Source organism: Falco cherrug, chromosome 7 (assembly GCF_023634085.1).
Source record: "Falco cherrug isolate bFalChe1 chromosome 7, bFalChe1.pri, whole genome shotgun sequence".
Taxonomy (NCBI): domain Eukaryota; kingdom Metazoa; phylum Chordata; class Aves; order Falconiformes; family Falconidae; genus Falco; species Falco cherrug.
Genome location: NC_073703.1, coordinates 11210219 through 11235278, shown reverse-complemented (window position 1 = coordinate 11235278; position 25060 = coordinate 11210219). Strand labels below are relative to the sequence as shown.

The 25060-nt window shown below is 43.0% G+C and overlaps 1 protein-coding gene across 1 annotated transcript in view; it reads right to left on the bottom strand.

Moving 5' to 3' along the window:
• Nucleotides 1–10751: 10751 nt before the first annotated feature.
• Nucleotides 10752–25060, bottom strand: part of AGBL1 (AGBL carboxypeptidase 1) — a 332817-nt gene continuing 318508 nt past the window's right edge. The window contains exon 23 of the mRNA XM_055715877.1: nt 10752–12614. Coding sequence (XP_055571852.1) covers nt 12308–12614 — 307 coding nt within the window. The 3' untranslated portion in view covers nt 10752–12307. The remainder of the gene's footprint in view (nt 12615–25060) is intronic.

Here is a 25060-nt window from a genome sequence, read left to right as displayed (position 1 = left end):
TCAGATTCATATCTGTAACTGGGGCAAGCACCTTAGCTAAGAGGTTTTCTATATCTAGAGCAACCTTTTCCTCCTTAAAGACCAGACAGAAGCCTCTTGCAGGCACCCTTTCATGAGAGAGATAAAGAGAAGCTGCTTCACATGCTTTTATGGGAGAAGAAAGTAGGCATTAAGGATGACAAATGTCAAGGTAGATGGTTCCATGGATGCAATGAAATTTTGGCCTCTGCATGACATCTATGAAGGATAACCTACAGGGAAGGACTCAGTATTGTCCAACGGACCCTGGGCTTTGATCCAGGGGAGCTGCATTTTGTCCTAGGTCTCCAAGTGATTTATAGAATCACCTTGTTCAAGTCACTCAGCCATTTGCTCAACTTTTGGGATGCCTTCTGCATCCAAGAGATGACCATCCCAGTCATTTCCATTGCCCAGACCACAGCTCTGGGCAGAGGAGAGAGAAATAATTTTCAAAGCTTACTATTTCTTTTCTGGACTAACCCAAGCTAGCAATCAGCTGTGAGGGTAATACAGATGGGAATACCTGAGGGGCCATTAAGGTTCAGCCTGGTGTCCTGTTATTCCGCTCATAGGCTGGGAAACTAAATACTACCGTCAAGGTTAGGTGACATAAAGGGTCTGAGATCACAAATAAAATAGTTCTGGATATCTTTAATTAAACACAGCAGTGTTCATGCCTTGCTGAGTGGTGTTTCTGCAGAGGGGATGAGCCATTCTGGCGAGGTGAGTGTAGAATTCCCTCCTCTTCCCCTCTGGAGCAGCCAGGCAGGGGGCAAGCATCTAATGAGGGAGATGCGCTGCCTGTTTGCTTGCTTCTGTGACTGGCTGCCTGGTTAGAGGCTGCCAGGGAGCTGGAGCATGTGCCAGCCAGGTTTTTGCATACATGTGAAAATTATCAAACCACACTCTGAGCTGGAAAGGGCAGATAGTTGAGAGAATTAAAATGAAGGAGGAAAAAAAAAGGGGGGGGGGGGAGTGGGAAATGAGGAAAAAATAAGGAAAGAACAGGGAGGTGAGCCAAAAGGAAACTTCAAAGGTCCACAGCCTGCAGCCTACATTAATGACAACAACAAAAATAAGATGAGACCCTTACATTTTAATCAAAGGCAATTACTTTTTTTAAAGGTGTTATAACTCTGCCATGCAGGACCAGGCCTGGCCATGCCTCCAAGTCCCAGAGGTGTCAGCATGGCTGGCTGGCAAAGAGAAGCAAAGGTTTGCTTGGCCACCTTCTCTCTGCACTACCTGTGAACATCAGTGAAAGGAAAGCAAGAGTGAGTGGGTGCTTCAGGAGAAATGCCTCTGCGGGGAGAAGGCTTAAAGCTATAGGAAGCCAAAGGCACTAGAAACATGACTGAAATATAAATCCCGGCTCCCTCTGGGTGGTGTCTATATGAATGCTGCATGTAGGATGTTAACTTGAAACCCCAAGGCAGCTGAATCAGACCAGAAGCCAGCAGGTAGGCAACCACAGGGCACTGGGGCAGAGTGGCACCTACCTGGGTAGATTTAAGCAGAGATCTCAGGTATAGATATATAGAGGTGACTCAGATATATCAGAGAGAGAGAGAGAGAGAGAGAGAGAGAGAGAGAGTGTGTGTGTGCGCGCGCGTGTGCGTGTGTGTGACTGTGTGTGTGACTGTGTGTGTGACTGTGTGAGTGAGTGTGAGTGTGAGTGATAGCAAGGCTAGAGAAGGTAAGAGTGACCTCAAAAGCCAAAGATGCTTGCCTCTAATCCCTCCCCTCCATGCAGTGAAGAAGTCCTTGTCTCCACTGCTGAGGCAGGACCAAATGCCCATCTGCAGCCACTGGGGCAAGTGGTCCGCACAAGGAGGTTGGGTGGAGGAGACCAAAGCAAGGCTCTCACTGGGATAGCGATGTTGGGGTCTTTGTTCCCAGCATGTCTCTGCAAAGGAAGAGGAGAAATGCAAAAAGGGAGAGGAATTTGAGCTGCACAAAACCTGAGGGAGGAAGATCAAAATAAAGCTGAGTGTGTCACAGGATGAAGAAACTGTCCTCAGGAAACAACATGTAATTGTTTCAATTAGTGTAAGAGAAGACACAGTGAAAAAAGGAAAAGGCTTTACAAAGGCAAAGCCCCAATTAAAAAAAATCAACAGCAGAGAAAGATAGGAGAATAATTTATGAAACACTGACTTATTTACATTAAGGGAAGACAAAAGGTTGTGTATTTAGTTGTAGTCAGAAGCTGAAATTTTTCATGTTTTTTTTTAAGGCAGTGCCACATGTAGTCACAAGCAACAAAAGCCTGTGATTCTGCAAAATTTCCATAGCGGTACAAAAGTATGTAGTCCAGAAGCAGTTGCCCTGGATTAAACTTTTCAGCCTACCAAGGCCTGTGTTTAGTGGGCAAGGCTTTAAGACATCATGTTTGGATAGAAGAGCTGAAGAAAAAAAATATTTAAGCAGCCCTTCAAAAAAACAGGTACATTCCTGCAGGTGGTAAGATGCAGAAAACAGATTGAAAAAGATTAAATCCAATTTTCTAATACACGTGAGAAACTGTTAGCCTATTTTACTTAAAAACACCTAAGACAGTATGCCACTCAAAAACTCTAATGCAGAACTTTCTCGCGTATTGTCTGCACAGGTTGTTCAGGACTTTCAAAGGCTTGTCGTGATTTTTTTATAACACCTGCAGCATTACTCCAGCGTGGGCACTTTCCACAAACTAAACTCTTAGATTGTTGCAATTGTAGGTAGTTAAGAGAAGTCCGTTCTGTGCAAATATTCCCTTCTTGCTCCGAAATGTTAGGACTCACTGAGAAGAAAGGACCAGCCTAATGCTGCATGAAGTCAGAGAAAAATGGGTTCTTCATTCCACCCAGAATTATACTGAGGGAAGCAGAACTTCTAGCTTCAAACAGAATATTTTTTTGCGCCTCAAACCCCATTTCTGCTCAAATCTCTATGAAGTTTGCTAAGTGTCTCTTGATCCTCATGTCAGCATTGGGTCTGATGGTCCTAATAGCGCTCTGTGTGTAAGCACACAGGCAGAAATGTATTCCGGAGTTGCTACCTGCTGGAAATGCCTAGGAGTTTGGCAAAGTGTGCTAGCATACAAGCCACATGGGATTTGCTCTGTGAGATTAATTTATAGTCCTCCAAAAGTGACAAAACTTGATGAAGGAATACCGTGCCCGAAAACTCTACATTCCAGTTTTAACAACTGGCCTCTTGTTGCAGACTTGGTTTCTCTGGTATTCTTAGGCTGTTGCCAGGGCTCCAGCACCACTACCCCAAGGCTCGATGCTTCTGACAAGGTGGCGTGGTAGCTGTGCTATGCTGCAAAGGACAACCGGCTTTTTCTGCATCCCTGTAGTTGCTTAAGCAAGCAGCAGCAGCTCTGAGCCATTTAGGGTTTGCTCACAGCTAGCCACACTGGGAAGAATTCAGTGACCTTCAGGATATTAATAGATCTGAAGTCCCTTTGTTCCTGGGGAGCGGGCAGGGGCCACTTCACCATTTACGACTTGCAATTACTCTCCCACCCAACAGAAAAGACTTTGTTGGTTGGTGCGTACAACAATTACCAGGGCATGAGTGGTGTCATTTCTAACAGGGCCAGACAGGAGCGAACATCCTGGTGTGCCACTGTCTCACTGTCCGTCTCAGTCCCTCTGCGATGCTCAGCCTGCTGAGTGCTTCCCATCACTGGCGTGAAGTTGCCAAGCAACATTTGTCGCGTCCCTCAGTGGGCTGCGCTTACCACTCTGTAGCAGCTCAGACTTTGAAGACAAGGGTTTGTTGTGAAGAGAGAAATAACTTTCCTTCTCTCTTTCTCTCTCCTCTCTTCCTAGTTGATGAGGTGAAAAATGAATCATTCTGAATATGACAGATGAAATCCTGCATTCGATTGCTCTGGGGTAAATCTCGTTGAAAATTGTCTTTGGGGAATAAATTCACTGCTAGATGCCAAGGACTGGAGCTGCATACCAGGCACACGTATCCAGAATACAGCTAAGGTTCCCCCACCATACACATTCGAAAAAGCAGCTAGAACTGGTCAAATCATAGATAAAATTATTGGCAAATAAGTCATTCAGCCATAGTCACAAAGGAATTAATCTCATCCTTTATTCTCAAACATGACTCAACCAATTCCTGGAAATAACACAGCTAAAGCCTCTTGCTCTGAGCTGCGAACCCTAAGATTTAAATTCTTATTTAATTCCACAGCTCTTTCCCTCTTGTTATTATGTTCAACAGTGTGCCGCTGCTGCTGTTCGTGTGCCAGTGATACAAGGTTATAAGGCTTAGACAGTTCAAAATGTTCTCTCTGCATCAGTAAAGCTAAAAAGTACAAAGCAGCTCTTACAACCGAGAGCAGTCAGGCCATCTGGCACAGTAGCTTCAGTGTGCGCTCCCGGCTCCGGGCTTTTGGCATCTACCTGGGCACCAGCCACCAGTGAGCATGTGCTCTCATCCCGGTTTCACCTGGGGTGTAGCTCCCCAGATCACCAGTATTTACTGAATTTTGGCTCTGAAGGGTTGAGACCGGCAGAGTAAGGGATGGGCTTACAGAGCTGGATGGGGGCAGCTCCGGAGCACAGCCCCGTGCAGGAGAGGCTGGTGGGTGCGTCAACATAAATAGTGGTGTGTGAACACGGAACTGAGTTTCAACAAAAAGATTTTGGATTTATTTTTTTTTAAAAAAAAGGATTTTCCATAGTGTTGCCCCAGATATTTAAGCAAAATAATGCCCTGCCGAGTGTGGCTGTGGGATATCGTCTTGGGGTGGGTTTAAAGCTAGGTGTCCTGTCTCAGCTGGTTGTTTAGCTTCACTCAGAAGTAAATGAGGCAAGGGAATATCTCAGCAAAGGATCCTTTCCACATATCTTAGGAGAGAGTGTAGACCCTCTGGAGGTGTCTGTTTCTACATTTACTCTGTACAGAATAATTTAGCCTAGGTGCCTAACTTTTAGAAGGCTGACCTTCACCGACATGAAACCCAGCCTTCATGAGTAATTTCTCAGCTAGTGTGCTGCCAACTTACAATGATTTAATATAAACTCTATTTTCTTCAAGTTCCTTATGAAAATATAATGTCAGAAAGTATTGAAAGCTTTCCTAAAGCGAAGACATATGTTACTTCTACCTTATCCTCTAAGCCAATTAGCAAATAAAAGAAGGGAATTAGATCAGCTTGGCAAATCCACGATGATTGTCTTTTACCACCTTCTTATCCTATAGCTGCTAATGAATTGTTTGTTTCATGATTTGTCAAGGTTTCTCTTTAGTCTTTCAGCTTAGCTGGCTGATTTAAATTCCTTGGTTATTCTTTTTTTCCATCTTCACAAATAAATACCCTGTTTGTCCTTTTCCAGTCTGCAGGACCCTCTCAATATAGGAGGAGATGCTGAAGTAAATCCCTGACTGTTCACAGTCGGCTTTCCCTGGACAACTTGCAGGGGAATTCCCTTAGGTCCAACAGTTTGAGTTCACTTACTCAGTGTAAGGATTCTTTAATTTACACCCCTTTGCTCTGGCCTATTCCCATCCCAAATCAGTATGACTCCTGTGATACAGATATCTATAGTAGTGACTGTTTAGGTGATAAGCAGAGTTAAAAAGGCAATGTTGATTCCAATCTGTTGCACGTGCTCTCCTTCTGTGGTACACAGTGCACACTTTCACTCCTTCGAACATATTTATAGGATTTCTTTTTCTTCCCTTGTGTGTTCCTAGTCACCCCTAGCTCGTTCTGTGCTAGGACCTTTCTGATTTCATCCACATGCTTTGGTATCGTTCTCATTTCTAGTCATCTGCTGCCGCTTCAACTTTTTTAAACAATTATTTTCACATTTCAAGGCATTAATGAGGTGTTCACACACCTTTAGTGTTTCGCTTTTCTTCTATTCTTCGCCCTGCCTTAGGAGATCTTGTCATTGCACCTTTGCTCTAAGTCAGTGCTTACTGGCTGTACTCCTCCCTCCTTGGCCCAACCTACCGATTCCCTGATGGTTCACAGCCAATTAATCCTTGTTCTGCTGTTCCTACTTTCTCTTTTCCATGTGTCTGGGAAGCTGATTAACTCATAGCTTGGTATATGTACTAAGGCTTTATATTCTTCCTGATTAGCCCTTATACTCCTAATGCTTGGGCAGAGACATTTCAGATTTGTTTACCAGACTGCTCCATCGTTCTCCCAAGTGTCCCATTTTCACCTCTATTAAATTTCCCATTTTCTCAACTCACTAACCAGCATGCTGCCTGGTCCTTGGAAGACCACTGTGCTGTCAAAAAATCCAAAGCCTTTTTGTCAACGCTGTCCGTGCTTTCACCTCAAGGATTTGCCTTGGCCCACTTTTGCCACCTTCCATGGAGACCAAAGGAAACACAACTGTCCCTGGAAAAGAATTAGCAATGATCACAGTGATGGGCAGTATTTTTTATTTCAGTGATGGCAGATATATGATGGAAGCAGCAATTAATCCCTCCTGTTTGCCTTCTCTGAGGATATTAAATTGTGTTGTAAACACTGGTGATTTAAACCCCATTGTGACCCCTTTCACTGAAAATCAATGTTAATAACCCCACTTCGTAGATGGGGAAACAAGCACAGAAAAGCTAAATAACTTTTTATGGAAATGTTGAGGCAAAGTCAAGAAATCCTTGCAGATCTGTGCATGAGCTGCCAGAGCATACACTGGAAACCATTCAGGAAAAGCCTTCAGTCAGGCGTTTAGTAGCAAGGGGGCAAGAAACAGGGTAGTGATTGCAATTACATCAGCTGGTGAGGAGCCAGCCCACAATGCCCAGAACTCGGTTAGCCAAAGGCTATGATAGTTTACTGGGACTGGAGCTATTGCCAGGGCACCCAACGAATGATTGTTTTTAGTGGTAGATTTGTCTTTCCCTCTTGCTGGTCCCTGCATGAGCTACAAGCAGCTTAATCAAAGGCTAAAAAAGCCCCTGATGCAAAAATAGCTGCCTCACCATCTTGCTGGGGGTCCTGCTGGACTGATAGCAGGGCAATTCTTTCTGCCATCTCCTTTCTCTCTCACTGCCTCCTGCTCACCTCCTTTTTCTCTTCCCTCCCCTTCTAAACAGTGAAATAAAACAAGCAGAGCAAAGCAAAGATGAGGAAAGTAGCCACAAACTGCTGCATCGACAATAATATGCCATGGATCTTCTAGAACATGTCTGAGGATGTGAGTCCCTGGAGAGGAAACCTAAGGCCAGAAATGATACAGGCTTAGCCATCATGAAAAGCACTCACAGAACACACAATGCGGTGCTGAGGATACAGACTTGGCTGCCGTTTATGGAGTGGGGAATACAGTGGCAGATTTATTCTACAGTAGAGAGGGTTGTTTCTTGGTAGTGCTAATACTGACACATTATCTGGGGACGGAAGAGGATGCACAAATAGGAACAATTCTCCCATTTCTCTGCCTGTGTTTCCCCCAAATGCCCCCTACTCCTATTCCCGTCTCCCCCTTCCTCTTCTCTTATTTCTTTTTCTTTAGCCTTCCTCTTCATCTTTTCCCGATGCTATTATGCGCACAGAGTTTTTAGTTCTCCAAGCTTTTGTATATTATCTCCAGGTGGAGCCTTGCATTCAGCCCTCTGCCTGGAAAACCATAAAACCATACAAGAGTTTTCAAACACAGAGTTAAACCCTGCTCTCTCTAAAACAGGTGTAGAAACTTCCATGCTGTGAGGACCAGGCCATGGGACAGAATAGGCAGATAACAACCTGCAAGGAGAGACTTAAAATTATCCAGCACAGCTTAAAGAGGAACCGCCTAACAAAGCATCACCGTTGCTGCACGTCGTCAAAGTGGAAAGCAGTGATGGCAACTACCACCGCACTCCTGCAAGGAATAATTCCAGCTGCCTTCTCATCTGGGAACAGCTGGAATCAGTCTAGAGCAAACACTTGGGTGGTTTTACATCCCTGTTTCTTCCCCTCCTTCCCCCCGAAGCACACACCCACTTTCACTCGCACCTTACCGTATTGGCCGTGAGGAATCAAAGCCATGTCTGTACCTCACATCAGAACTAAGGCTGGGAGCTGCGGAGGAACAACTTGGTCAAAAGCACATAAGAGATCTGTGGCAGGGCGAGAAATACAACCCAAGTGTCCTGAATTGGCTGCCAGACTGTCACCCACGCACGCTGTGTGTCACCAGGTGCTGGACAGGGGCAGTGGACCTTGCCCAAGGACAGATAAGACAGGAGATAGTGCTATCACCTGCACCTCTGCTTTTTGGCTGAGCAGAGCAGCAGCGGAGAGGGGCTGCTGTCTTTCTCCCTCCCTAACCCGCTTCCTGCTTGCTCCAGAAACAACCCAGTGCACGGCTGTTTATTATTATTATCACTGTTATTTTCCAGAGTGCTGTAAAACCAGGGGATAGAGCATTCTGACAGCCTCATAACAAACAGCAGATAAAACTAATTAGATTTTCTTCTTCCTTCAGTTTGCTGACTTGATTCTTTTTATTTTTATTGTTTAATTATTTATATTTAGCCCAGAGGTTTACACACACATGCGTTTCACTAGACGCTGGCAAGGCATCCTTAGGATCCTCTCTGATAGGAAAGAGCTATTGTGGGCAGGCAGGCCTGAGAGCTGGCAAGAGGCTGAGACAGAGGGTGCAGTGTGAGCGCTGCTCAGCACTACATCTTCTACCCATGTCATGTAAACCGTGAGGGGGAGGAAAGAGAGCGGAGCCATTCACCACAGCTAAGAGAGTCAGTGAGACAAAAAGTATCGGTAAAAAAAGTTAATGTGCCTGGCAGGAGCCCAAAACCGCTTTAGCAGTGGGGACTATGTGAGTGCCTCTGGGACACCGTCTCTTCTGGCCATTATGGAAATATTTGGCTTGCATCTCAACCTGACAGCCCTGCTGACTCTTGAGGAATGGCAACGGTGGGGAGCAGGGCAACTTCCCTCTCCTCCCTCCCTTTCTCCATCGGCTGTTTCCAAATTCTTTGGGATTAGCTAGCAACAGCAAGAAAAGGCACTGGCCTCACTGCTCAGCACTTAGCAGGCTGAAGTGAGGTGACATGCCTCAGCACAGGGGACAATGGCTTCATTCACTGGGGAAGTACCGAACCAGAATTACAAGTGTGCAAGAATAAACAAGGCTGGAGTTAATCTAAAGTTGTTTTACACTCTGTTTTATTAAAGTCAATGCACTTCCGTTCCTCTGTGCAGAGCCTAGTTCTGCTTAATTACCATGACTCAGGGAGAATTTTAATAACATGGAGAGAGCCCTGCACAGTGGAGGCCCTCTCCTGACCTCTAGAGGTCTATCAAAAGAAGAAGAGCATCTGCTCCCCATAGAAGTTCCTGGAAGAAACGAGGCAGCCCACATAACTGCTTCTGCTGGTGGTTTCCAGGTGCCATTCCTGACAGGTTGGTCACCCAGCCTTCTCGCTGTACTCTCTGCTCTCACCTTCTCAGCAGCAGGCTGAGCATCCTTGGGCTGGGGGCTTTGGCCAGCTGTTGCCTTTCTGCAGCATCCTCACGGCTTGCTGACAAGTTGTTTGACACCAACATAGGAAGCTGCCAAGGAGAAGACTTGGTCAGGCTTTTCATGTTGCACAGCAGCACTTATGCAGATGTTGTTGATGTGCATGGACGCTTTGCTCCCAGCTTGACTGCTGCACTTGGATCCCAGACACTGAAAGCACCTTAAGGGCCTTTGCCATCTCTCCATCTCCTGTAGCTCCTAGATCAGGGATCTATGAAACAGTGGTACTGCTCATATACATTCAGCTCCAAACACATATGGAAGCTACAGCTCTGCTTTTATTGTATTAGAACAACTCCCACACAGTCCACTGATTCCATGAATCACAATGAGACTGGTCTATAGTATTTATAGCCAAAATATTGGTGTCTCATTAAGAAAAGTGCTGATTTAAGATTTTTTTTGTCCCTTTGCAATAGCGTGTACCATCAGCAAGCCTTGGCAAGAATTGTTCTGCTACTGTTGTGGCAGGGCATTGGTACAGAAAGCAGTGTGGGAGAGAAAAGCAGCTCTGGATGCATACACACACATCTACAGACATATATGTATAATGGTATTTTTACCTTGTGCCCTGGGGATGTGCTGAATGGTGAAGGTCTTAAAGTACAGCCTGTGTACGCTGCAGTCTGGACCTAGCACAGTGTGAGTTTTTTGTCATGCATACGATAGATGTTGGATTTTGATATTAACTATGCACATATATCATTTCTTATTAAAGAACTTTGAAGAAACATTGTACAAACTATTATAATAGGAACACCTGTTTCACCTCTGTCCATTCCTGTGAGCCAGCCTTTTATGAAAATTCGGTATTGTGTACAACAAGCTGCACACTAAAGCAAGCAGAACAGGACATCTGTACAGAGACACACACCATACCTAATGAATTAGTTTGGTCTAAGAAGCTCAGCTTCTAAAGACCCAAGCTGCCTGTCTTTTGAGCAGCATCATAAAAAGAGAGCGAGAGACACAGAGAACTCTCATGTGCTGGTGAAGACTTTAAAACACCCAGGTACTGGAAACCCAGCAGGACAGGAAGAGGCAATTTCTCCAAAGAGCAAGCTCCTGTGGGAACGTATGTCTAGGTAGTCTGGGAAAAGGCGTTCAGACATGCATCAGATAAAACCTCATTCTGCACCAGCAATTCTTTCCACAAACAGCATAAAGATGACAGGATGGTGCTTTTATTCACACATCAATATTAATAATAAAAATCACTGGTAATGGAGGCCTTATAGGCTGTAATGCTACAACACAATATACATTCATCCTTCTCCTTGAGCCTCATAGAGTAGTGACAGAGTTAGGAGCCTCTTGCATCATGCAATTAATTCCATTTGGATTCAGGGCAATTCCCCATTTGCAGCAGCAGAGTCTAAGACACATGAGAAGTTCAGGGAATATGAGGTGTGAGATGCAGGGACGTGGGCTTCATGCTTTAGGGATGTCAGGCACACGCATGGGTCCTCAGCCCATGTTGCGTTCTCAGGAATCAGGATCTGTTTGCAGGTAATTTTAGAAGAAATTTAATTTTATGTTTTTCATTTGGGGATCGAAAGAGAAGCTGTTCTGACTCCCTTATGAGGTCACTGGTAGAACATGTCCCATATATAACCTCCCAGTAAAGTCTTCTACTATAGGTGGACTTGGCAGTGTTAGATTTATAGTTGGACTTGATGACCGTAAGGGTCTTTTCCAACCTAAACGATTCTATGATTCTGTGATTCTATATTACTGTCTGGCACAATGGAGTCCTGTTCCATGAACTAGGTTTTCTTCATGGTACCACAATAAAACTAACAAAGAATAATCAGTCACTGGACTGATGCTTGAGCTACATTCACTCTTGGACATTGCCACCATCACTCATCTATTGACAGAATATTGGGGGACCCTGGCTACCACAAAAGAACATGTTTTACTCCTTAAAATGCACCAAATCCCTCTCACTCCCAATAACTTTAAATAGTAGCTCTAGCTCTCCAGGATGGACTGTTGTATCTGTATTCTCTTAGCTGGAAGGATGTCTCATAGAGAAAATATAATTTCACAGCATCTGTGAAACAAATTCTGCACTTAGGCCCATTAGTTCAAGCATGATGTGACTCAATTGAGATTACACTGGACTAGATCATTCCAGTTCAGCAAAGAGGTGAATTTAGCCCAGGTTTCCAGAAGACCACTCTGTACTGTCACTGGTGCTTTCCTTACTATGGCACACCGGATTTCTGACACTGTTGCTGAGATATGACCAGCTCAAAAGCATGCACAGCCTGACCCAACCTGTTGAACACGCTGTAAGAATGGTGGTCAGACAGAAATCGGATGCATGCTCTACAGCTCAAGAGAAAAGAATGGCAGTGGAGAGCTCTGGCCAAAGGCATCAGTGACTGTCACTTGTCTAGGCAAAGGCTGCTTCCTGTAAGAGCCTAAACTAGGAAAAGGAGAATCATTTCTGGTTCCTTGGTCTCAGAATACCATTCCTCAGGTCAACCTGTATGAAACCACATAGCAGAGGCAGCTGTAAAACTGGGAATTATGTTTAGGAATCAACTATGTTCTCACACCGTATCACCTGGGCCAGTGGCCCCTCACTCTGCCTTGTGTACAAAGCATAAGGAGTCATTATCAATATAAGTATGTATACAAATAACACAAACATACAGCCAATTTTCTATTCAGAGCTGGAGCAACACATTTGGGAAGGATTCTGAAGCTGGCAAACAGGCAAACATGAGCAGTAACCCACTTCCTTACTGCTCTGCGAGTCAAAGCCTTGTTCACACAGGACTGCTCTTGAACCCACTGTACACTCCAAGTGCTGTTGAACGCAGAGGCAGAGCCGTACTGTTGGATGCTGGTTGGCTGGAAATGTAGAGCCCCCTGAGAGCTTTGGAGTTGCATGCCTGTCCCATGGTTTCTCCTGCATCTTCTGTCTCTCCTTCCACCCACGAGAGGCACTCCTGGATCTCTTGGTCCAGCTCCAAGAAGTCCTCTTCACTATCAGAGCAACTGTCAGTATTATAATCGACTTCTTCCACACAAGGTGGCTCATCATCAGTCTCCAGGCTGCTGTTGTTGCAACTTCTGCAGAAAAATCACAAGAAAAACTGGACATCATCAAAGGAGCGTGTGTTGGTCTAGGGGTAAGAGCAAGCAACAGGGAAATGTCTTTCCTGGGTTTGGTCCTGTCTCTGCTAATAAGGCATGAGATGGCACTAAGCAAGATCCTGTATGTCTTTGTGCCTGTTTCACCATTGGTAAAATGAAGAGTGATTCTTACCTACCTCACAGGAGAAATGCATCATTATTGTTATCATTATTATTGCTATTACTTATACAGAAACACAGTGCTGTATATACAGACAACACCATTCTCGCCTTGAGGCACTTACAAGGTTATCGAAGCAGAAATATAGTAGAGGAAGAGATATTCCATTTCCAGAAGGTTGCTGGTTTAATCATCATTCACCTCATTGTAGTTCCACATTTAGTGTAAGACCTAATTAATCCAGGTGGTTGAAGTGCTTTGGCATCTTTTCCTCCTGGTCTGTGCAAGCTCAGAGCACTGCTAACAAGAGGTGGTACAAACAAAACGTGGGGGCTTTCAGGTCTTCAAGCGCACTGGCTCCGAGAAGGGCAGAAATACCAGGAGCGGTTGTGTTTTGGAAGGAGAATGAAAAGGCTTTGACAACATGACTTCCTGAGGAAGGGCCAAATTCAGAGGCAAGTCTGAATAGCTGAGGAAAGACTCTAAATGGATGTCACAGCTACGTCATCTGGCTCTCAGAAGGGTAGGTTACACCAGCTTAGCCTCCTGCCATTTACTTACAGGAACAGTCGTAGGCTTTCTTTACATGTCCGCTTTTGATTCATACTGTATTAGGTTAGCACGATGCAGTATTTATGGCAGAGTCGGAGCCACTAGACTAGATGGCTCCGGGGGATAGGGTCGCTCTCCTACCTAGCTGCCTAGTTCCCATTTGGCCCTGAGCCTAGGAGGGCAGCTGGGTAGTTTTTGAGACCAGAAAGAAGCTTGTGGTTTTAATGCTGCCGGGGTCAGAGCCTGGATCAATCAGGAGGACAGATACTGTGTTTTTCACCTCCAGGTCAATGTTTTCGATGAGACTCAAAGCAGGCGAATGTATTGCTTTGGGGGACTGGGAAAGGAATAATAATCTTCCACCTCTGGGCCAGAGTTTCTAATTTGTCCCAAGCTGGGGAGAATGAATGGCTTGGCAGATGGAGCATACACAGCTTTAATGTGTGGTCTGCTCATTTACATGTCAGTAACCGGAATAATCTTCCAGCTCTCAGCTGTTTCACAGCAGTGCCAGCATCTGAGGTTTCAGAACATACCAAAGGTGTGAAGTATTGCTTTTGGATGTATCGATCCCTCCTCTCTTCTGCACTCCAAAAAAGGTATGAGATTTTCTCAGCTTTGAGACTCCAGGTCTTAACTGTATACAGACTACTCCGCAAGCAGAAACAAGTAATGTCAACCCACTTCTCTGGCTGATCTCTGGCTTAGTTTACTTCAAAGGCTGGGTATAAAGGATTCTATGAAAGCTTAATAGAGCTGTACAGCTTAAAAATAAATAAAAGAATAATTATGCACTCTACAGTTTCTGGCTCCACTTCAGTCTGCTCAGAAATCTGGGTCAGGAAGAATTCATACTGAAACTGAGTATGTGACATGAAACAAAACAAACCAGCCAGGACAATCCTCCCAGCACAAATGGCAACAAGCAGTGGTCTCTAATGAGTCTGACCAGTGGGTTTGATTTCTTCTTTTTTTATCAGATACAGGTATGACATGAATTACCATGATACCAAGTACCTATGATAATGTTCAAAGCTGACTAAACTCAGGGGAACTAGATTTTTCCTTTATAAGCTCTGCCTTTGTGGCTCTGCAATCAAAAGGAACCAAAGCATAACTATATTCAATATTGCACTTGGGTGTTTGGGAGGAGCTGCTAATGCTGTTGGGACAGAGCAGAGCTGCCACCCAACTCACTGATATTTTACAGATGGAACAGTTCAGTTTTCAACCTAGGAACAGCAGGTCAAACATTTGCATTAACAGGATAATTTTATTTAAAAACTCCCTATTATTACTTAAAGCTGGGAAAACAAATAACAGAGGACCTTCTGAATTTTTTGATAGCTTAAATGATTTTGAGACTGGATTTCTGACAAGAAGGGTAATATGAGTCCTAGCACAAAACCAATTCACTATGGAAGGGAAATCTGGAAGACAACAAACAATACGAAGGAGAAAAACATACAAAACTGCCATTTCCTTATATTGAAGACTTAAGGGATAGTCTTTAGGAAGCAAGTATTTATGCATAAAACTCTTGTAATGGACTTCAAAAGCTCTCCCTTGTTTCCTGCATACACAGTACTCAAGACACCAGGACTGTGGCAACTGAATACCTGGGCAGATATAATGCAGGGAGAGGCTGCCCGCAAATGAGGATGTCCCTCGACCATGACTAGAGGTCAGGAAAGAAGAGTTTCTTACTAGTTTGTTCTGCCCTTTGTCCCTTCGCTGTGACAGTGAACGAGCAAGCCAATTAGCACTGACCTTAGTAGTAGTTTCTCCAATTTGGACTGATACCCACTGGATCAATGCCACCACCACATATCACATAATGAGCTACCAAACAGCAAATAGATGATACCAGCTTCCTCTCGCTGCCAGCACAGGCCGTAATCACACCGGTGACTTAAACGTTGAAAGGCTCTTTATCACACTACCAAACTCTACACACCAGTTACATGTCTCTACTATATGGAATTTTCCAACCCAATAATTCACTTTCTATTGCAGGAAGATTTAAAACACATAGCAAAGCAAAACAAATGGGATAGTTCAAACCAGCAGGTTAGAGGTTTCTCTGAAAGAAGAGAGGTGGCAGCACGCGGTATTTGGGAAGCGGGCTAGACCCCGCTAATGAAGCTGCCAAAGTCATTACATGCTGCTTCTCCACATCACAAAGACCAGCTCCTTTAGGAAAGAATGCAAATGATGAAACATAGTAATGAGTAGAAATGCCAACAACTAGACTATTGCATAACATTGCAGAGGGAGTGCCTTGCTTTTTTTTTTTTTTTTTCCAAAAAAGAGTTGTGGGGGTTTTGTTAGGGGTAGGTTCTTGGCATTTTTGTTTGTTAGATCCAATTTTTTAAAAGCTGCAAAAGAATTCCTACACACACTCACACACACAACACCCCCCCCAGAAAAAAAAAAGAAAAAAAAAGCCCTCCAGGGGACATGAAAAAGATTTACCGAAGAATAATGATGTTGTCTTACAGAAGGTAAACAATGAGGAAAACCAATGACATTACATTAGAGAACTCCAAGACAAATATGGTCTATGAATACCACTGAACGTGAACACAGTGCAGGAGAGGGGGAGGGAAGGCTGGTAATATTTCTACAGCCAACAGTCCCCCAGCTAACACAATAAAACATGTACACATGTTGGTTGATCTACTAATTCAAAACCTACAGTCTCGTAGCCCTCGTCTATTCCAGCCGATGGGAACACAACAGCAATTTGCAACTTTATGATGTGATAAATAGATTTTCTTTGTTTTGATTTGTAATTTGCTTATTTATTGGGATATGACTTGATCTTAATTAGTTTTCTTTTTTTCCATGTGGGTGTGGGTGTTTGTTTGCTTGGTTTTGGAAAGCAAGCAAGCTTTGGTACCCTATAAAATAATTCCGGTTTTCTGCTGACTTTACATGAGGAGAAGGAGAAGGAAGCCCAGTCCCTCCTTACATGTCAACATAACTGCAGCTTTCTGGTATGACTGAAACCCACTTCTTTTGGTTGCTTCCTGAAAACCCCTTATTCTATATCAGCTTACCTGTTGGGTCACAGCTGGACAGAAACCTTGCAAGTCAGCTGTCTTGCTGAACTGCACGTAAGACAGTCTATAGTTGTGGTTGATAAACTAGAGCTGCTTGCTGTACATGGGGATGACTGGTGATCCCTCTTCCATACATAATTCTCCTTCACTTGTGCATACACTTCCAGGGCATAGAGAAAAACCTGGAGATTTCCTAAGTAATTTCTCAAGATTTTTCACTCACATTTTGGTTGTGTGGCAGGTCACCCACTCTCTATCTATTCTACTGACTGGCTCAAAATAGAATGTGTTTTATTTTTTCTGCTGGAAAGAACAGGCACTGACAACTGTCCCTCTTAGGGAATCTGTGACTATTGTTCAGGGTTGCTGCTTGACCTTCACTTGACAAGCCTCGCAGGTGCAGTGTGTTAGAGAAGGAAATGAAGCATTTATTCCTTTTTCACATTGCTCCTCTCACTCTTAAGAAATTTGCTGCAGTCTTGCCAGAGCAAAACTGGAAGTGAGTGGTTAAAGGCTTCACACAAAAAAGAGGAAAATTCTAAGTCTGGAGACCAGTGCTGGTTATGGACGTACCAAAGACTCCCTGGGAAGAATGCATCAACAGACAAGTAAACATGTCTTCATCTCTCTGCAGTGAAAAATAACACCCCGGTAGCTGCACAATCACCCTGTCTGTAACCCTATTTTCTCCTTTCCTTAAACTTTCTCGTTATCATGACATCCCAATCCTTTCGAAGCTGCCCAAAGCAGGGATGTGGCTGCATATAATGAGCCAAGGACGTCTCTGATACAGTTCATAAACTAAATAAGGCAGATTTTTTTTTTTCAAAATATCAGTCATTTCCCTGTGAGAAAACAGAAAAAAAGACACATGTCTGACCTACACAGGCCAAGTTCTCAGCAATTACAGCATACACCTGAAAGAAGGGTGCACTTTTTCTCCACTCAAGCAGGGATCAGAGACCCCAACACGTTCCCTCGCCACAGTTATCATACGCACAGAAGGGGAATCTCTCATTCTTCTCCAACAGTTTTACCAATTGTATGAACATGTGCTTATGTTCTGGTAAGTAAAGTGTCCTGCAGCTTTTAAAGATATGCTGTCCTCTCTGCAGTGAATTGGGATTGCCTCACCCTTCTTTTTTTTAACATTAAAATTCCACCTACACAACCAAATCTGAAAGGGTGTGTGGTCTTGCATGGTTTTGCTTTTGAGGAATCCATATGTTTTATTAAAAGTATTTTACAGGAATACTGCTTCTGAAGTCTTGTAATGAATCTAAAATGAATCTTAAGCAGCTGCATTTGCTGTTATCCCAGAGTACAATTCTCCCTTTAATAGCTTCATAAAGCAGTATTTTAGGACATAAGTGAAACAACTATGATGCTTTCAGGTAATTACACCTGTAAGAAATACACTACAGCAACAAGATGCCAATAAAGAAGGACTTTAGTCTGCCCTTTTTGTCTTGATTTGCTTGCTACAAGGTTTGGTGCACACCTTGTAATGACTTTCTAATTTCATCTCTGCAATTCAGGAGCTCCCCAGACAGCAGCCTGGCTTGCCCTCCTGCCTAAGAAAAGCCAGACAAGGCTCTATTTAGTCCCTGACCTTGTGCCATGGTTTAACCCCAGCCAGCAACTAAGTACCAGCAGGAGCTTGCTCACTCCCCACACCCCCATCCCCAATGGGATGGGGAGGGGAACTGGAAAAAGGTAAAACCTGTGGCTTGAGATCAGAACAGTTCAATAATTGAAATAAAGCTAATGATGATGATGATTACAATAATAATAATAGTAATAATATAGTAGTAGTAGTAAAGGGAGACAACAAAAAGAGAGAGACAGGAATAAAACCCAAGAAATACAAGTGATGCACAATACAGCTGCTCACCACCTGCTCGATGCCCAGCCAGTCCCCGAGCAGTGATCAGCCAGCCCTGACCAACTCCCCCAGTTCGCACACTGAGCACGATGCTCTATGGCATGGAATATCCCTTTGGCTAGTTGGGGTCAGCTGTCCTGGCTCTGCTCCCTCCCAGCTCCTCATGCAGCTCCTCACTGGCACAGCACGGGAAACCGGTAAGTCCTTGGTTTAGAGAAAGCACTGTTTAGCAACAACTGAAACGTCAGTGTGATATCAACGTCATTCTCCTACTAAATCCAAAACACAGCGCTGTATCCATTCCTTGCCAAGGGAGGGAATCAGCTAGGTACTGATGCAAGATGGCTCCAGCTCTAAAGAATTATTGCATTTGCCTCCTCTGTTGCTACACAGTAAACAATAATGATACGAACTTTGTAGGCTCCCATGAGATTTCCCTTTCCCAAGACTCTGCCAAGGACTTTTGCATCTTACAACATCTCCTGAGAAAATGCGTGCTAAGCCCAAGGCAATGCCAGGTGCCCTGGCTTTCAGCCCACCACGGCACATCCTTTCACAAACAATACGAACATAATTAAATACTGCCTTGAATTCTGTTTGCTATGGCTGAGAGATGTTTGGTCTTGTTTTGAACGTAGGGTTGTTTTTTTTCCCCTCCTGCTGCAAATAACCAGGAGAAAGGTGTAATTCATTGCTGAGACTTGTACTAATCAGTTTTTCAGGAGTTCCCAGGGTAATTGTAGGCTGTAATATTTATAATTTATTTTGCCAGATTAAAAATGGATGTCTGGTGCATCAGATAAGCAAGGAGCAAGTTGGGCTTTATCGTTTAGAGAGAAGGGAAGACAACTTGTAAATAAACAGAGAATGAAGAGCAAGAAACCGGCTGACTCCTGGCCAATACTGTCCCCTAATGTTCATTCAGGCTTGCAACAATTTAGCCCTGGACAGATTTTTACTTGCGGCTTGCAGAAGCTCTCTGAGACATCTCAGGACTGACTGTTTCCATTCTCCTTATTGGTGAGAAGATGGCTGGTGATTGCTGTAAGAGCAGAGGGAATGATGAGCGCACACCTCTCGTTACACATGGTTGGGAAACTGAAAAGCCTTGTGTGAATATGAAGAACTGCATTTAATTGAATTGCACCATGTCATTGGTACAGCTTTGATCTTTCTGTGAAAGATGAGTTTGTATAGAGGACAAGGAGGCATTTTTGTCCCATTTGAAGGGTACTAGGCTTGACATTACACTAAATTCCTGGATTCCAGCTATCTCAGTTCAAATACAGGCGCATTTCTAATGCTAACCAATAAAATTCACATGAAATGGTCTTTAGACTTGCAGAATGGAAAAAATGGTGAGAAGCCAGAGGCTGTGGATTCAGTCTTGTGAACGATCATTAATTTCTTCCTAACAGAGAAGCAATCTATATAGCAGTGCAGGGTTAACATTGCATCTTTAGCATTCTTATAGCTGTAGGTTTGTAAGCATTAATAAAACCCACTGATTTGAACAAAGATGAGTCAGCCACGAAATGGAGCTAGGACAGTTGGTGCAGACACCACAGCTAACTATTTTTCCTTCTCTCACCCTTCAACAGTTCTTAGGTTTTCTCTCTTTCTATCTTTAATACATTTACCTTTCAGCACGTGAAAGCACCACCCTGTGTGTACTTTAGGAGGCATTTGTGACCTTTGGTTTGTGATGATGCTCTCTTTCACATAGTGCAATACCTGGCTTGGAGAAAACACTGAAAACCTTATAAATATGCTGCTTGGAAAGGCAAGTGTGAGCAAAGCAGTTGTACCCCCATCAACATTGAGAAGCTAAAGGGTATCGAGTGAAGTTTCTACTTACCTATGGTGAGAAGAGAGAGACGAACCAAAGCAGGGGCGTAAGCATGGCAAACTGGCTGTATCTGCACAGACATACCATGCGACCTGTGAAATTTCAGTCACACCAGACAGGTTCAGCTCTTCTGCACAAGTGGGGAACAACTTATTCACCTAAAACTGGTGCCCAGCACTGGCTTTTGTGTGAAGTCCTTGGCAACATGAGACATCCCTGAAGAAAACTTGAGACCTGACTTCCTATATCTGCACAGCACCATGCTCTTGAGATTTGGGCCAAAATTCCTGGACACCAGAGCTGAAGCCCCGAAACACAAATTTTAAACAAGTTGAAGACCTTTATAAGAAGACATATGATATATTCAGGCACTGTTGGGAGACTGAGCCTGGGTTAGAGTGTCTTGAGAAAGCATAGTCCTGATCTTGCTTTTTAGATACTTATTACACTAAAACTTGGTGTTTATTTAAAACAACATCACACAGCATCAGCTCTGGACAAGCACAAAGGCAGCTCAACCCATGTTTGCTGTTGAAATCCTTTACAGGTTTGTTTTGCTACCTTTGACTAGACATTGCAGTCTTATGCTGAGCAGAAATCCATGGCCAGCGAAACACCTAAGAGTAAATGGTTTAAGATCTGGTCCATTGTGATCTTGTTATATTCATTAAAAATGGGAGATAAATTCAGGAAGAAAAAGATAGGTAGCATAAAATAGATTATATCCATCCACCAGCCAGCACTGTCAGTGACTTGGATTTAGTCTGACTTTAAGAATCAGAAGAAATGTTTCCAAAACAGGTAACATTTTGGCTTTCTATGGCTTAAGCTTCCTGTGGAAACATGAGCAGTCAAGTCCCCCTCTATGGGAAGGTATTTACTAAGACTACCAGAATTCATTAGGACACTGAATAATGTAAGAGTTCCTGAATATGTTTTTGAAAGTGTTTGGGAGCTCTTCTCACAGTGTCTCTACCTCAAGCAATTTCTTCTTAAAACGATAATCATGTTATTGATGATACTTAGCAGTCCAGCCACAGTAATACAGGAAGATTATTGGAATCCTTGCAATTGCTTTTGGATCCTTCCAGTAACGGAAACATTGGCACTGTAGGGGGGAAAAAAACGTGGAAAGATTTTGGCTTAGACGCTGAAAAATTGTACTGCTGAGGATAAATAATGTAAAGACATGCAGGTTCTCCTGGGTTCTTCTTTCCCTTGGTGCTGTTTCATATAATTCTACTGACTTCATCCGAATTTTGTAATTGGTTCTATATGTCTAATTTCAAAAGTCCGTGTTCCAGATGTATATACCCTTAGTTCTCTCTGAGTGACTTAAGGCATTTGGGATTTTGAAAACAAAGTGTTTTAAGGTGGCCAAGACAGATCTAGGCTGCACTTTAGTTACATAACTGTTTTATGTACATGGGTTTTGGGTCAGATAACTATGCATGCAAATATTTGTTTGCACACCAGACAGACATGTAACTACCTGTCTGAACTAATGACTGCTGTATATGACTGAATTCTAACCACTATACCCCTTGGAGAAGAAAGAAACCTCTTGGTTGCTAACTTTTCTTCATGAAAGTCTATTTTCAGCTGAAAACCACTCTGTTTCAGAGAATCTATCAACGATAAATTTGTATATGTGTGTGTATGTGTCCTGGTTTCAGCTGGGACAGTTAATTTTCTTCTTGGTAGCTGGTACAGCGCTGTGTTTTGGATTTAGTAGGAGAATGACGCTGATATCACACTGACGTTTCAGTTGTTGCTAAACAGTGCTTTCTCTAAACCAAGGACTTTCCAGTTTCCCGTGCTGTGCCAGTGAGGAGGTGCACAAGGAGCTGGGAGGGAGCAGAGCCAGGACAGCTGATCCGAACTAGCCAAAGGGATATTCCGTGCCATAGAGCATCGTGCTCAGTGTGCAGACTGGGGGAGTTGGTCAGGGCTGGCTGATCACTGCTCGGGGACTGGCCAGGCATCGGCCAACAGACGGTGAGCAGCTGTATTGTGCATCACTGGGGTGTTTTTATTGTTTGGGTTTTATTCCTCTCTCTGCCTCTCTCACTTCCATCATCATCATCATCATCACCACCACCACAACAACAACAATAATAGTTATTATTAATATTAATATATTTTATTTCAATTATTAAATTGTTCTTACTTCAACCCTCAATTTTTACCTTTTTCCTGAATCTCCTCCCCAACTCACGGCAGGGGGCTATGGGTATGATCGAACAGCTGCATGGTGCCTAATTATCAATTGACATTAAATCACAAAATATATAAATATGTCTATATAAGCACACAATATAGATCACTATCCCTTAGCTAACTTTCCTTATGGGTAGATAAATAATAGATACACATATACGTATATAGGCATATACTCAGACACCCACACACCTACACAATTACATGGTTTGTTCTGTATTCAGAGCACAATTTTCATTACAAGACCTAGGAGGTGTCAGGAGACCCTCCTACAACTAGCTGAGAGTTGACAATAGATGGTCACTGAACCTTGATGTTATCGCATTTAAGTGGAAGCAATCCCAGTGAAAGAGCTGGCTACTGACCAGGGCAAACCAGTTCTTTGACTCTTGTCTTCAGGTGAGTGTTGACAAAGGAACAGGTCACCTGAAAGGAGACTTAGACCATCTGGGTAGGGCTTGAGATATAATAGGATTGTCAACAGGCAGGCAGAAATGGTTGTCTAAAACATAAATTATGTTAATCAGCTATTTAAGAGCTAAAATTAGAAGCTAAAAGCAAGACTGTGAGACAAAAGTTAAGATCTTGGATTCTCAGTAAGGAAATATGGACATATTCCTACTACACGTGAACCTGATTCATTTTTGTACCCTTTAAATTAAGGAATGACTGTTTTAGAAACCTTTCTGTATAGCTTGTTTTTTCTTTCACAATCATATCTCTTCAAGTAGGTAAGCAATGACTGGGTATGAAAGTACTGAGCTCTGGTAAAAAGAATGATTTGTTTCTGGAGTGTCCAAAGACAGGAGAGCATATGGCACAATATGAGTGTTCAACAGCTGGTTTACCATTGAATTCTGCTTCTAAAAAGACATTCAGGAAAATCTCAGCGTAAGAGTCAGAGAAAACAGTTTCTGGAGCATACTGAAAACAACTAATTTATGCCAATATGATGGCAAAGCACCGAAGCCTAAGAAGTTCCAGCTGACGGACATCAGTCCATATGGCCATCTCCCAAAGCCACTTCATCTCTACAATGTCCCATGTTATCACAAATTTATTGAAAGGATTCCAACACACATCTGCAAAATCATAATCCCCCTAAAAGTTGTGCTTGTCATTCTAGGAATGTTCATCATAACTGATCTGAGAAATTTTCTGTAGTGTAAGAAGCTCTGAGACTAATATGGAACTTTTGTTCTCTCACCCTTTCCTGCGGAGAGCAAGCGTGTTTAGTCAGTATTATAATTAGGAAAGACAGAGAATCTCTCTCTGTGTGTGTACCTATAAGTATAAAAAGCAGAGAAGGCAAGGTCAAAGAAATCTATCTTGCTTCTAAAGCAAATTGAAGTGGGATTATAGCAGAAATGTCTGATGAAGTATGTGTGATCATAGAGAACCGATAATAGTTCCAGGTTAAAACTTCAGCCTCTGCCCTCATCCTAAATCTTTTCTCAGACTTAATGAAATTCAGATAAAACAAATCTCAACACTCTTGTTCAATATATTTCAAAACATTCTGATCAATTATGTTTTTAACACCATATGGAACCAAATCCAAAACCTCGCTTAACCTCACTCATTATGCAGCTGATTTGCGTATGCTTTGGACTCCATTAAGGACAACAAAAAATATCAGCTACAGCATATAAGTGGCAACTCTTGCTAATTCCTTGATCTTGCCAAAGCCCTACCAGATGTTTCATGAAGAATAGCAAATATTTCATTTTGCGCTCCCTGCCTCCTGAAATTTGTCTGTCAGGAGTTGCAAGGATGAATTTTAGTGGTTTGGCACACAAGAAAAACCGTAGGCGTGGGTGGCTGACAAAAACAGGAGGCATCACCTTCGTCCTACTTCAGAACTCAAGCAGGGTTTAAAGGGATTCTTTGCGCCAGAGGGACCTTCCAGCCAGGAACATATGATTCCCAGTAAACAGGAAAGAGGAAAAACAACCATTACCTCTGATCTAAGGAGACAGCATTGCCTGGCAAAAAGAACATAGTAAAAGCACATCTAAAAGTTTTCATTGCTATTTGTTGTACAATAGATCTCCTAATACTTTTCTGTGTTCCTGTTGTAGGTATTTAATAAAGTTTCATCTATATAACAGTGAGATGCTGTTTTGAAATTAATTCATTTGTAACTTGTAGCATTTATCAGTTCCCAGCAGGGAGCAATTTTTAAAATCGCTGTTCACAGGAGTATTTCCCAAATATTTTATAAAAATCAATTTTCAGATGCCTGTCAAAATGGTCTGTGTTTTTTACCTGAAAGTTGCATTCCATTTTCTTACTTTTTCCGTATGTGGATATGTGTGTGCATATTTATATAGGCATATATAAATGCCCACTAAAATTCTTGAAAGAATACTAACGCAACACAGAAGCAAGTGTATTCTGAGTGAAAGCCGAAGCAACATAAACTGACAAAAGTATTCATTTAATCAAAATAAGACATGTATTTGAATGGATGGAGCAAATTAGAGCACAGCTTGCAGAGCAGTGAAACAATCACTTCATAGAGAAGCACCCCGAGCATTTAATGTCACACTCTGATTTACGACCAAAAATGATAAAAGGTCAGTTTCTTGTATGCAGAGTAAGTGACTGAAAAGATATGTCAGACTGTGCGTCACGGGAAAATTGAATCATGAGGTTAAAATGTTTGGGTTTGAAAGATGCGGGTTTAAC